Here is a 13,595-nt window from a genome sequence, read left to right as displayed (position 1 = left end):
TCCTTTTACGGCTATGTAATTGCCTGCCAGAGCATGGTAATTGCCATGCAGTTTTCATAAAACCAAAGTGCTGTCTTCCCATCAGGGTTCCTCTTTTGAGTTAATCGACCTGAAAGTAAACTGAGATGTTGCAATTGAAATTTTCACTATAAATAGAGTAATCTGTTTACTTATTTTCAGGGTTCACATTGAAATGAGCAACTTTGAACAATGTCAGTACACAGAGTAACTGGCAGGGCACAGCAGGGCACTTATAGCTGTCTGATTAACTATAGGATGTAAATCAGCATGAAGCCAGTCATTTTCTCCCTTCTAAGCCTTGTGATTTAGAAGATGATGCAATTGAATGAGATTTCGTAAACCTAATAAGCCATGCATGCTTAATGAATGAAACAAGCTGTCATTTATTTTTTGATTCTTATCAGTTGAGTAGTTAAGTCAGCCCAAACTGTTAGTGCAAACTGCTGTGCTGTATAATCTCTAAATTTCCTTAAGAGACTGAACTATTTTGGACTTAGATTTTCAAAATGCCATTGTTCATAACAATTGAGCAATCTTCCCTAACATACTGTAAATATTTTCCAACGTCTTCTCCAATGGCATCTGTACATTATTTCTGATTTGCTTGATAAGAAAATGAATGTAGTCTGACAGAAAATGTCACATTCTAAGTAAGCATTTTAATAACTGTTAATTTGGCAAAGAGATTTTCTGCATACTTCTTTTAAGTCAGTGGCTGTTTACGAGAAGAAACGAAGTACATTTCCTTGTCAATGAAAACACATTCTTCATTCAATTTATATGACAGTAGAATGAAAAGAAAAAGTGACTGCCCTGACAGTGTGCATGAAGTGGATGACACGTTATTTTCCATATTTACCAACAATGTAACATATCTTGATAGATGTAATTGCACTCTATCAATTTTAGCTAGTTTTTAATTCTCCATTTAAGACAGCTGTGGACCCCATAGTCAACACCATCACTAGACCCTTTACACATTCTCCTCAATGGTACAATTATTTACATTATCTCAAGTGATTTGGTTGGGCTGAGAAGCCTAGTATTGTTTAGCCTGAAGTACAGTGATTTAGCCACTAGGCCAATACCGTCTTACTATAATTTTCGTGAATAGTGCCTTTCTTAACCTAGTTGCTCGGTAGTTTTTATTTGTATGCTTTAAAGATTTACTTTAAAAAGATCAAAGCAGTTTCCAGATGATAAAGAATAAGCACAAAAATAAAGATAGATGCATCTAATAATGCAGGCTGACATAGGACATGAAGTTCATATGGAAAATGTAAATGTTAGTAATATTTAGCAGGAAGACCACAAACATTTGGTTTTTTTATATATTTGTGGGTGGACTAGTCAGTAAATATATTGTGTTTTTAGGAATGAAGACTGAGTTTGGTGTCTGTTCTAAGCACACTATGGAGATTAAACATTTTTTCTTTTCTTATTAGAGCAATATTTGATAAGAACAAGCCATTCAGTACCAGAAGCTTGCCAATTCTATTACTATTTTCCAAAATAACATTGAGTTGAGATTCAAATGTCCTTAAAGTTTTACTTTCCATTGCACTGCTTGATCATTTATTTCATGCATTACTAGTTAATAGCATGGATTCAACGTGTCTCCTCCCATAAAAAGACAGCGTATGTATTTCATTTCTGTTGGTTAAATCATTTCTCTTCTTGCATTAGGCAGTATGGAGACACAGGATTTCCTGAGAGAAGCACAAATAATGAAAATGCTGCGCCATCCCAGGCTAATCCAACTCTATGCTGTTTGCACAAAGGAGGAGCCAGTTTATATTATTACTGAACTGATGAAAAATGGAAGTCTTCTTCATTATCTTCAAAGTATGTATCTGTTGCTATGTGTACAAATTGTATGTATGCATGTATATGTAAAAAACATAAGTATTAAAATATAAAAGGGGCATAGGTGACAAAGAATGAAAGAAGTTACACAGGTAACATTTTCATGCAGAATGGTTTGTTTCTAATGCTATTAACCTCAAATCAAGTTATACTTTATATAGATATGTATATATGTATGTATGTATGTATATATATATATATATATATATATATATATATATATATATATATACACAGGTATATATACACAGTGGGATGCAAACGTTTGGGCAACCTTAGTCATTATTTTCCTATTGGATTTGGTTTTACAGAAAGTGTGCAATAATTGTTCAAACAAAATCAGGCAGGTGCATAAATTTGGGCACCGTTGTCATTTTATTGATTCCAAAACTTTTAGAACTAATTATTGGAACTCAAATTGGCTTGGTAAGCTCAGTGACCCCTGACCTACATACACAGGTGAATCCTATAATGAGAAAGAGTATTTAAGGGGGTCAATTGTAAGTTTCCCATCTCCTTTAATTTTCTCTGAAGAGTAGCAACATGGGGGTCACAAAATGTGTTCACCATCATGGTTTAGGGGAAGGATACAGAAAGCTGTCCCAGAGATTTAAGCTGTCTGTTTCCACAGTTAGGAACATATTGAGGAAATGGAAGACCACAGGCTCAGTTCAAGTTAAGGCTCGAAGTGGCAGACCAAGAAAGATTTCGAATAGACAGAAGTGAAGAATGGTGAGAACAGTCGGAGTCAACCCACAGACCAGCACCAAAGACCTACAACATCATCTTGCAGCAGATGGAGTCACTGTACATCGTTCAACCATTCAGCGCACTTTACACAAGGAGATGCTGTATGCGAGAGTGATGCAGAGGAAGCCTTTTCTCCCCACAGCACAAACAGAGCCGCTTGAGGTATGCTCAAGCACATTTGGACAAGTCAGCTTCATTTTGGAATAAGGTGCTGTGGACTGATGAAACTAAAATTGAGTTATTTGGGCATAACAAGGGGCGTTATGCATGGAGGAAAAAGAACATAGCATTCCAAGAAAAACACCTGCTACCTACAGTAAAATATGGTGGTGGTTCCATCATGCTGTGGGGCTGTGTGGCCAGTGCAGGGACTGAGAATCTTTTCAAAGTTAAGGGACGCATGGTTTCCACTCAGTATCAGCAGATTCTGGAGACAATGTCCAGGAATCAGTGACAAAGCTGAAGCTGCGCCGGGGCTGGATCTTTCAACAAGACAACGACCCGAAACACTGCTCAAAATCCACTAAGGCATTCATGCAGAGGAACAAGTACAACGTTCTGGAATGGCCATCTCAGTCCCCAGACCTGAATATAATTGAAAATCTGTGGTGTGAGTTAAAGAGAGCTGTCCATGCTCGGAAGCCATCAAACCTGAATAAACTAGAGATGTTTTGTAAAGAGGAATGGTCCAAATTTCCTTCAACCACAATCCAGACTCTCATTGGAACCTACAGGAAGCGTTTAGAGGCTGTAATTTCTGCAAAAGGCGGATCTACTAAATATTGATTTCATTTCTTTTTTGTAGTGCCCAAATTTATGCACCTGCCTGATTTTGTTTGAACAATTATTGCACACTTTCTGTAAATCCAATAAACTTCATTTCACTTCTCAAATATCACTGTGTGTGTCTCCTATATGATATATTTAACTGACATTTTTTATCGTAACAACCAACGATTTATACAGGAAAATAATAACTATTAACAAGGTTGCCCAAACTTTTGCATCCCACGATAGATAGATAGATAGATAGATAGATAGATAGATAGATAGATAGATAGATACTTTATTAATCCCAAGGTGAAATTCACATAATCCAGCAGCAGCATACTGATACAAAAAACAATATTAAATTAAATAGTAATAAAATTGCATGTAAAAGCAGACAATAACTTTAAGTAATGTTAGCATTTACTCCCCCGGGTGGAATTGAAGAGTCGCATAGTGTGGGGGAGGAACGATCTCCTCAATCTGTCAGTGGAGCAAGACAGTGACAAAAGTCTGTCACTGAAGCTACTCCTCTGCCTGGAGTTGACACTGTTCAGTGGATGCAGTGGATTCTTCATGATTGACAGGAGTTTGCTTAATGCCTGTCGCTCTGCCACAGATGTTAAACTGTCCAACTTTACTCCTACAATAGAGCCTGCTTTCTTAACAAGTTTGTCCAGGCGTGAGGCGTCTTTCATCTTTATGCTGCTTCCCCAGCACACCACTGCGTAGAAGAGGGCACTCGCCACAACTGTCTAGTAAAACATCTGCAGCATCATATTGCAGATGTTGAAGGACGCCAACCTTCTAAGAAAGTATAGTCGGCTCTGAGCTTTCTTACATAGAGCATCAGTATTGGCAGTCCAGTCCAATTTATCATCCAGCTGCACTCCCAGATATTTATAGGTCTGTACCCTCTGCACACAGTCTCTTCTGATGATCACGGGGTCCATGAGGGGCCTGGGCCTCCTAAAATCCATCACCAGTTCCTTGGTCTTGCTGGTGTTCAGGTGTAAGTGGTTTGAGTCGCACCATTTAACAAAGTCCTTGATTAGCTTCCTAAGGTAATGTATTAAGCTGAGGTTGAAATGAAATTAAAGTGTTTTGGGGGCATATTTAGGGTTTAAACTATAAAAATAGGCATTTTTTAACTACATCCATAATTTGCAGTTTTTTCACAATTTCGAGGGTGTACTGTACTTCTAGTTTAGAAAAGCAACCTGAAGTGTATAACACACTCAGTAAAGCACTGCTACTCCATAAGATTTTAAAAAAACACACACATTGCATATTTCGATAGTTTACCAAGCTGGGATTTACATGCCAGGGGCTTTATAGACAAAGGGGAGACTTTACATATTGAGTACAGATATTAGTAACTTAAGGCAGTTTCCCCTCAACATTGTGTTTGAAAATGAGTGAGTATAGTGATATGTATTAGATATTGTATTGGTAAAGAGTGAAATAACACGCCACAGTACATGTATAATGCATCCAAATTGCATGTGCATCATGTAATGATGTGCTGGTATTGAGAGTTTTATTACTGATCATTTCAATAGAAGTAGTAATAAAGTAATATTCATCTACACTTTATTCCGACTTTTATTAACATCACCTATTTATGCAAAAACTCATAATACCACCTTTATAGTATATTTGATTTTAAACTCAAGTTTGTTCAGGTCTGACATGCTATACACAAAAAATACATTTTCCTAATGTCCTTTCATAAATATCCAAATGTCAAAATTAAACAACCCATTGCCTTTTTCATTTACATGCTTCATTTGCAGTAATGAGCAAATGCTACACTCCAAGGCAAACTGGTACCAGCACACCAGCTTACCACTTAAACATTTTTGTAGATTAAAAGATTGAGGATTTTTTGTATGAATAAGAAATACCTACATTTTATTTTGATTTTACTGTATATCTTTTTCTTAGTCACTTTTTGTAGGAATGAAAATATAGCTTAAAAGTTTTATAAGATAATTAAGATTAAATTGAATGTATTTCTAGTTGAATGTTAGTCAATTAAAGTTCATTTAACAATACACTGCAAAAAACGAAATCTAAGCAAGTGAAATGTACTTATATCATGACATTAAATCTTTTTTTCCTTATTGTAAGAATTATTGACTTGTCAAAAAACTTGTATTTACAATTATTTAGCATGTTTTGAGAAATCTTGTCAAGTAAATTTTGCTTACCCCATTGGCAGATTTTTTTGCTAAATAAAAGCAAAACAACTCTCATTTAAAGTTTTTTTGTCTAGTTTTTGCATATGCATTTTTTGCAGTGTAGTAATTGTGAAGAAGGCCAAACAATTGTTCATTAACTTTAGAAGGACTTTAAATTCTACTTGGGTGACATGGTTAGCGCTATTGCTTTGTGTTACCAGCATCCTAGGTTTGAATCCCAGCCCATGTGTATGTTCTGCCCATATCTGCATGAGATCTCATCCAGGTAGTTTTTATTTTCCTTCCACATTGTACAGATTAGGTCAACTGAAACTGACTCCAGTGTGAATGTGTGGAAATGAGCAGGAAGTGAAATGATTATATTAAACTGAATTGATATTACTTCAAAATTCAATTCATTTCCATTTTCTCCAAAGAAATATACAGTCATAATAGTAACCATACATAGCAGTACACTGGTGCCCTGCTTAGGACTGATTTCTGCCTTGTACCCAGCTCTGCTGGGTTAGCCTACAGTGTTGATGACCCTGAACTGGATTAAGTGGGTTTGAGAGTTTATACTACCATGCACAGTATTTCTTTAATTTCATCCCTCATGTAAAATGGATCCACGAGAGAAGACCAAATAAAAATGCTTGATTGACTGTAAGTTCAGAATCATGTTTACCCAGAAAACTGACCCGTGACCAAATATGGAAAAGTTTACCTCACAGCATATATAACCAACTAGCAAAATACCCGCGCTTCGCAGCGGAGAAGTAGTGTGTTAAAGAAGCAATGAAAAGAAAAGGAAACATTTTGAAAATAACGTAACCTGATTGTCAATGTAATTGTTTTGTCACTGTTGTGAGTGATGAGTGTTGTTGTCATATATATATATATATATATATATATATATATATATATATATATATTTACACACACACACATAAACATATATATATATACACATATCTATACATATACACATATATACATATATATATATCTACATACTGTATATACACACATATATATACACACAAATACATATATATATATATATACATATATATATATATATATAGCTATTTCGTATCAGTGCAATACGCTGTTTGTTAAAACGGTTGACTCCCGCTCTTACGTGCAATAACAAATCAAATCATTTAGTTGTCTTTGCTCATATGTCATTTTAGAGCTGGACGCCTGGCATCTTTTTTTGGCCACAAGTTCGTTTCTGTTTGGTGTGAGGTTCTGTGTTGTGGAGATTCTCAGGATGGATTGCAGGTGCTCATCAGTGAGGCGACTCCTGTGTGCTGTTGTGTTAGTCTTTATCACTGAGAAGAGCTTCTCACACAGATATGTGCTACCAAACATGCACAAGGTTCGAGCCGCATGTAGACGGACTTTTTTTGTTCTTCAAAGTCACCAAAGCGCCGTGCAAACTCAGTGCGCAATAACCATAGCTTCGCAATAACTTGCAGCATCATAAGGTAGACTTGATTAATATGGAGGAATATTTCGGACAAAATAAAATAAATAAATAAATGCGTAAATAAATAAAAGTACTGTGAAATGTGAGCATAAATAAATAAATGTGTCATGAAATGACAGCCTTAATAAATAAATATGTCATGAAATGAGAGCATAAATAAATAAATGTGTCACGAAATATGTTTTTCGTTGCTTATTTATTTATTTCATTTTGTCCGTAACATTCCTGCAAACCGTCATGAAATACGGCTTGAAATAAAACTGTCACTTTCACTCGTCAAAGTTGAGAGGGTGGGCTCTAACACGCCCTCTAGTTACTGATTGGTGAATCGATAGCATAAGAATTAATTAGAAAAATGCTTACTACTGCCGATGAAATGGATTCTGCCGAAGATATTACGTATTTCAGAGAGAGAATTGAAGATTTATCGGAAGAAATTACAATGTTGGCGGCCCTTTTAGACTCCGATATAGATGAAACTGTTTTTGAAATTATCGAAGAACAGGTGGAACAGACTCTACTACACTCCAGTTCAGGTGATGCAGTACCCTGCTCTGGACGCCCATCCTTTGACATTCCAGCTGAGTCAATAGAACACCTTCTGTTATGCGGTTTAAAAGTACAACAGATTGCAGATCTGTATGATGTATCAGAGAAGACGATCACAAGACGAATGAGCCAGTTTGATATACGGTAAGCTGCAACGGCTGTATTAGTTTAGGTACTTTGACATGGAATGCCCAAAGCAGCTCCATGTAATATTTTGAACGGAACAAGTTTACCACTGATCAGAGCTGTACAGTTGTTTGAAAAAGTAGCTGCGAATATGCAACTGACTTTCTACCGTAAAACAAGGGTCAAATACTCAGTTCTAAAAGGGCCGCCAACATTGTAATTTCTTCCGATAAATCTTCAATTCTCTCTCTGAAATACGTAATATCTTCGGCAGAATCCATTTAATCGGCAGTAGTAAGCATTTTCTAATTAATTTTGTGCTATCGATTCACCAATCAGTAACTAGAGGGCGTGTTAGAGCCCACCCTCTCAACTTTGATGAGTGAAACTGACAGTTTTATTTCAAGCCGTATTTCATGACGGTTTGCAGGAATGTTACGGACAAAATGAAATAAATAAATAAGCAACGAAAAACATATTTCGTGACACATTTATTTATTGATGCTCTCATTTCATGACATATTTATTTATTAAGGCTGTCATTTCATGACACATTTATTTATTTATGCTCACATTTCACAGTACTTTTATTTATTTACGCATTTATTTATTTATTTCATTTTGTCCGAAATATTTCTCCATAGATTAACGCGGTAAGTGTTCGGCAAGGCAGCTGAAGTGCTGCATTATGGGATCTGTAGTTTATTGTGTTACCAGCGCTTCATATACCCGGGCCATTAATTACAATAATACAGTATATAAAATGATCTCGGGCGGATATAATTACACGCCGGGCCGGATGTGGCCCGCGCCCTTGAGTTTGACACATATGGACTAAATAGAACTTGAAAAGATATATTTTTTCAAATGTGATCGCGCAATTCAGATAGAGTTGACGTGCACTACAGCCTGCATGCCTCAATGAGTCATCCTCCCTCGTCTTACTTTTTACCGCTCATCTAATGAATACACTGAGTATGGCTTTACCAAAACAATCATTGATGGCGAATAAAGTATCCATTATTCGAGTATGTAGATCGGTATATATATATATATACATATATATATACCCGCGTATCGCAGCGGAGAAGTAGTGTGTTAAAAAAGGTAGAAAAAGAAAAGGGAACATTTTAAAAATAACGTAACATGACTGTCAATATACAGTATTTGTTTTGTGAGTGTTACTGAGTGTTGCTGTCATCAAGGATTTGATTATCATTATTTCTTTCAATCAGGTTCGTATTTGTAGGATGTGTTGTGTTCAAGTTACATTCCGTGTTTGTCAATCGTTGTAAAGATGACAGGTTTCATTCATCGATTCGTTTCTTACTGCATCAATAAACAGCTCGTCTTCTTCTTTATCTGAGACCTGACACACTGCATGCACGGGTTTTTACACTGTCTTCCTTTAGCGGACATTGACTTTTTCCACCGTGTGCTTTGTTTCCGCAGTAGCTGGATTTATGAATATGCTTATCAGACGCTTCATATTTTTTGCTGCCTTTTCAATTGTGTAATTCGGTTTTTGTTCAGCGCTCTTTGGAACTGTTGCTTTTATCTGTGCACTGCGCCAGTTCACGTGAGCCGCTCGGTGTACATGCATCGAAGGTTCCCAGCTGTGCTGGTGCCATCTCGTGCTATGTCCATAGCTGTATTTAATGTTACCTTAGTCCTGGCACTTAAAACTTTCTCTCGCAGTTTCGCTGAGTTTGTGTCAAACACCACCTGACCATCTCATCTTCCTCTCCATAAGCACAGTCCTTCACCCGTGAATATTTACCCGTGGCAGTTTGCTATTGGATTGCCGCTGACGGACGGCCTTATATGGGCAGGCACTAAATTACAAACGCCAGCGCAGCCTGTCTATGAACTTAATTTAAAGTGTAGGTTTACATCGTGCTTTGTTTCCGAAGTAGCAGAACTCATGAATATGGTTGTATATGTCACTCGCTCGCTTCTTATTGTTTCGCTGCCTTCTCAATTATATAATGCATGTTTTCTTCAGCGCTTTTTTTAGGTCTTCCTGGTTTTCTATGTACTGCGTGATTACGTGGGAGGCGTGATGATGTCACACGAAACTCCGCCCCACGGCGTTGAAGCTCATCTCCATTACAGTAAATGGAGAAAAACTGCTTCCAGTTATGACCATTACGCGTAGAATTTCGATATAAAACCTGCCCAACTTTTGTAAGGAAGCTGTAAGGAATGAACCTGCCAAATTTCAGCCTTCCACCCACACGGGAAGTTGGAGAATTAGTGATGAGTCAGTGAGTGAGTGAGTGAGTGAGGGCTTTGCCTTTTATTAGTATAGATTATTATTATTATTGGCAATTGACAAGATGTTAGTAACCCTATTCCTGTTCAAATCAAAGAGAAAAGGATCGAGGGTCATTAAAGTATTGCACCTTGTCTTGGATTTAATCAATACTGAGTCATTCAGAAGCAAAAATAACATTACATGGCATTCTTAAGACTGATTAGATAAAAAACAACCACAGGGAAAACAAGTCTTTGGGGAGTCAAAATCTTTTAAGAAGCTGTCCACGTAAGTATCATTGACTGTTGTGTGGGCTAAAAAAGTATATTGATCGCATCAGCCAATAAAAATGATATCTCCCATAGGTTAGCTTTACGCTACGCAATATAGCAAAGAGTAATCCTTTGAGAAAATAATAAAAGTGGCCAAGAAATCCGTAATAGTTTGAACTATAATGATAAATTAGACTCACAAAAATGGAGCAAACAATACTATAATATACTTCACTACACCAGCAACTCTCAAAGGAGTGGAAGATGCTAAAATAATGTTTCTTTAGTGTTGTTTATTCATTTATTTTCTTTAGCTTTGTTCAGCTTAACTTTAGAAAATATCTTTTCAGCTCCATTACCATTTATTCTTACAAAAATGTTTACAATAGATGAGCTGATTCTGTCCCATCAATTCTTAACAGCACCTTCAAATTGACATCAAATTAATAGGCATAATTTGTGTATGTTGACGTGTTTATGTTTGTTGCCATATCAATTAATTTTGCCAAAATGGATAAGCTTTGGTCACATTTCATTCTTAATGGCTTTGTGGAATGCTTTTACAGTCTATTCAGTTCACCTTCACCAGGCATGAAAATTTTATTTTTGACATTGTTTTGCTTCAATTTTGGGTAAGTTAGGACTTCATTTTCGCTATTGGCACCATATAATTTGATCATTTAATGTGGCTCGGGATAGTTTTCTCTGTGCCCTGATATTTATTAATGTAATTCTGTATATACGGAGCATTTAGTCCATTTACAGATGAATATTACCTTGAATAACTATGTTTTACCTATCTTTTGGTTTTTCTTAAACCACTTTTTCTATTCAGATTGATTTAATCTAATTGCATCTCTCACACTTTTGGAGTATAATTTCCAGGTTTCTTCATTTTGTATCTTATAGTCTATTAGTTGTAATAGTATTAATGGCTTAGGTGGCAAATAGTGGTGACATGTTGTATGTTGGTTGGACTTGCACATAATAATTACACTGTATTCTGTACATACGGCAATGTTGCTCCTACTAATACAACTATTTACTCATGTTTTTGTAAGCAGAATGATCCCCATTTAAAGTTTCAGGTGTGAAAATTTAAAAAGAGGCCCCACTATATAGAAATAAATTTCTTTACAGCTCAGTAGACTGGTGGAGATTCTCTCACTAATAAAACAATTTACTTTAACAGTCACCATCCTATTCCTGCTTATTTATGTGATTTGGGGATGTATTTAAAAGTATTAAAACAACCAACCACATGCCTTAAAATTTTCTCAGGGCTAGAACCATTTTTTCCATTTTAGTAATGCTTTAAATTTCAAGAGCTATATATTTATTTGAATCGATCTGCCAATATTTTTCTTCATTTTTCAAATAATTATAAGCATGAAAAGCCTTCTTGGTTAAATATATATATTTTTTATTTTTACAGAGGATGCTGGGGCTACAGTCAACCTTAAAATACAAGTAGACATGGCTGCTCAGATTGCATCTGGAATGGCTTATTTAGAAATGAAAAATTATATTCATCGAGACTTGGCAGCCAGAAATGTATTAGTTGGTGAAAATAATACCTGCAAAGTAGCTGATTTTGGACTTGCTAGAGTATTTATGGTAAGTTTTATGATGCCAGTGGCAGAGGATTGGAGTGGAGGCAAATGAAAATCAGACACCCTTTATGTGTGTCTTTATGTGATATGCTGACAAAAAAAATCTAATTATTCAGCTAATTTCCAACTCTGGCAATGTTAACTCTATAAATAGTCTGTCATACTGCTTTCAGTGTTATATATCATAACAGAGAAGACAACCACTTCCAAAGCCCATAAAATGTTTAGTATTGTTATCACAGAAACAAAACAATTGCTGAATTTGGATGTAATCATATAACATGTCAAAGCTACATTTAATAAATTTCAGTAATAAACCTTTACAAACTTTTCAGATGCACAAATAGTTTTAGCTTCAAATTTTATGCAGCAACTCATGAATACATGATTTGTAGACACATGAAGTGTAAAAAAAAAACTTGCATAAATTCTTTCAGTGTTACTAAGCTGCTAGTCTCACAAAACAGTTTTATAAATGGACAACTCACAAACAGAAAACTTGATAAATAAAGCAGTTGTATAGTCACAAATGTCCAAAACAAATTTTTTAATAAAATATTATTAAGTAGTTTGAGCAGTGCAGGAAAGGGAAGTGTGTTCAAACGAATTTGAGCTTCTGAATTGAAAACAGGGATCTTGGACTGTGAATGAGAGGTGGCAGGCAGAGTTTCAGTTTATAAGCTTGATGCAACCTGAACACATTTCCTTTTCGTACACTAGTCTGATTTTCTGGAAGTATTTATTTAACAGTGTTTTAGCAGGAAAAACATTTCTTTTGCACGTTGTGAGCATTCAAGTGGAACTTATACATTGTTAGCATACAGTACAGATAAAGAAATATAATTTTTGGGTCATGTACAACTTCAGTGAATTATGTTTCAACATGAATAATATGTTACTGAATGGTAAAAAATACTTTGATTTTTAAATAAAAAGCACATGACCTAATATATCTATTGACAATTTATAACTAATAGAATATACATGAACTAATGATCTGTTATGCATCATCTAATGTTTGTTCATAATTGTTAGTGAAAATTACTATAAAATGTTACCATTTCAGAAAACTGAGTAGTTAATGTATGGTTTAAAAAGTGATTCACCATGGCCTTGTACTTAAAATGCTCATGATGTTACACTAATACACATTACTTCCTGTTGATTACTTAATATCGGATGTGGGCAAACTGAAATCATTTCATGGATGTGTCTTTATAAGAAGAAAAAAAATACATTATACACCGATCAACCACAACATTAAAACCACTGACCGGTAAAGTGAATAACATTGATTATCTCTTTTCAGTGGTGCCTGTCAAAGGCACTTGTCATTCGGCAGCAATTGAGCAGTCAGTTCTTGAAGGTGATTTGTTGTATGCAGAAAAAAAATGGACAAGCATAAGGATCTGAGTAACTCTGACAAGGGCTGAATTTTGGTGGCTAGACAACGGGGTCAACACATCTCCAAAAAACAAGTCTGGGGTATTCCAAGTATGCAGTGATTAGTTCCTACCAAAAGTGGTCCAAGGAAGGACAACCAATGAACTGGTGACAAGGTCATGAATGCATATGGCTCATTGATGCATGTGGGGAGTGTCTGGTCTAGTCTTACAGAAGAACTCCTGTAACACATATTGCTGAAAAAAGTAATGCCGGCTATGAGAGAAAGGTGTCAGAGCACAGAGTGCATCG

General features: G+C 35.8%; 1 protein-coding gene across 1 annotated transcript in view; it reads left to right on the top strand.

The window, feature by feature from the left end:
* frk (fyn-related Src family tyrosine kinase) overlaps nt 1-13,595 on the top strand; it is a 109,472-nt gene that overhangs the window by 88,873 nt on the left and 7,004 nt on the right. Inside the window, exons 5-6 of the mRNA XM_039747960.1 lie at nt 1,708-1,866; nt 11,723-11,904. Coding sequence (XP_039603894.1) covers nt 1,708-1,866; nt 11,723-11,904 — 341 coding nt within the window. The remainder of the gene's footprint in view (nt 1-1,707; nt 1,867-11,722; nt 11,905-13,595) is intronic.

The sequence above is a fragment of the Polypterus senegalus genome, chromosome 3 (assembly GCF_016835505.1).
Source record: "Polypterus senegalus isolate Bchr_013 chromosome 3, ASM1683550v1, whole genome shotgun sequence".
In the NCBI taxonomy this organism is placed as follows: domain Eukaryota; kingdom Metazoa; phylum Chordata; class Cladistia; order Polypteriformes; family Polypteridae; genus Polypterus; species Polypterus senegalus.
This window is presented reverse-complemented; position numbering and strand designations above follow the sequence as displayed.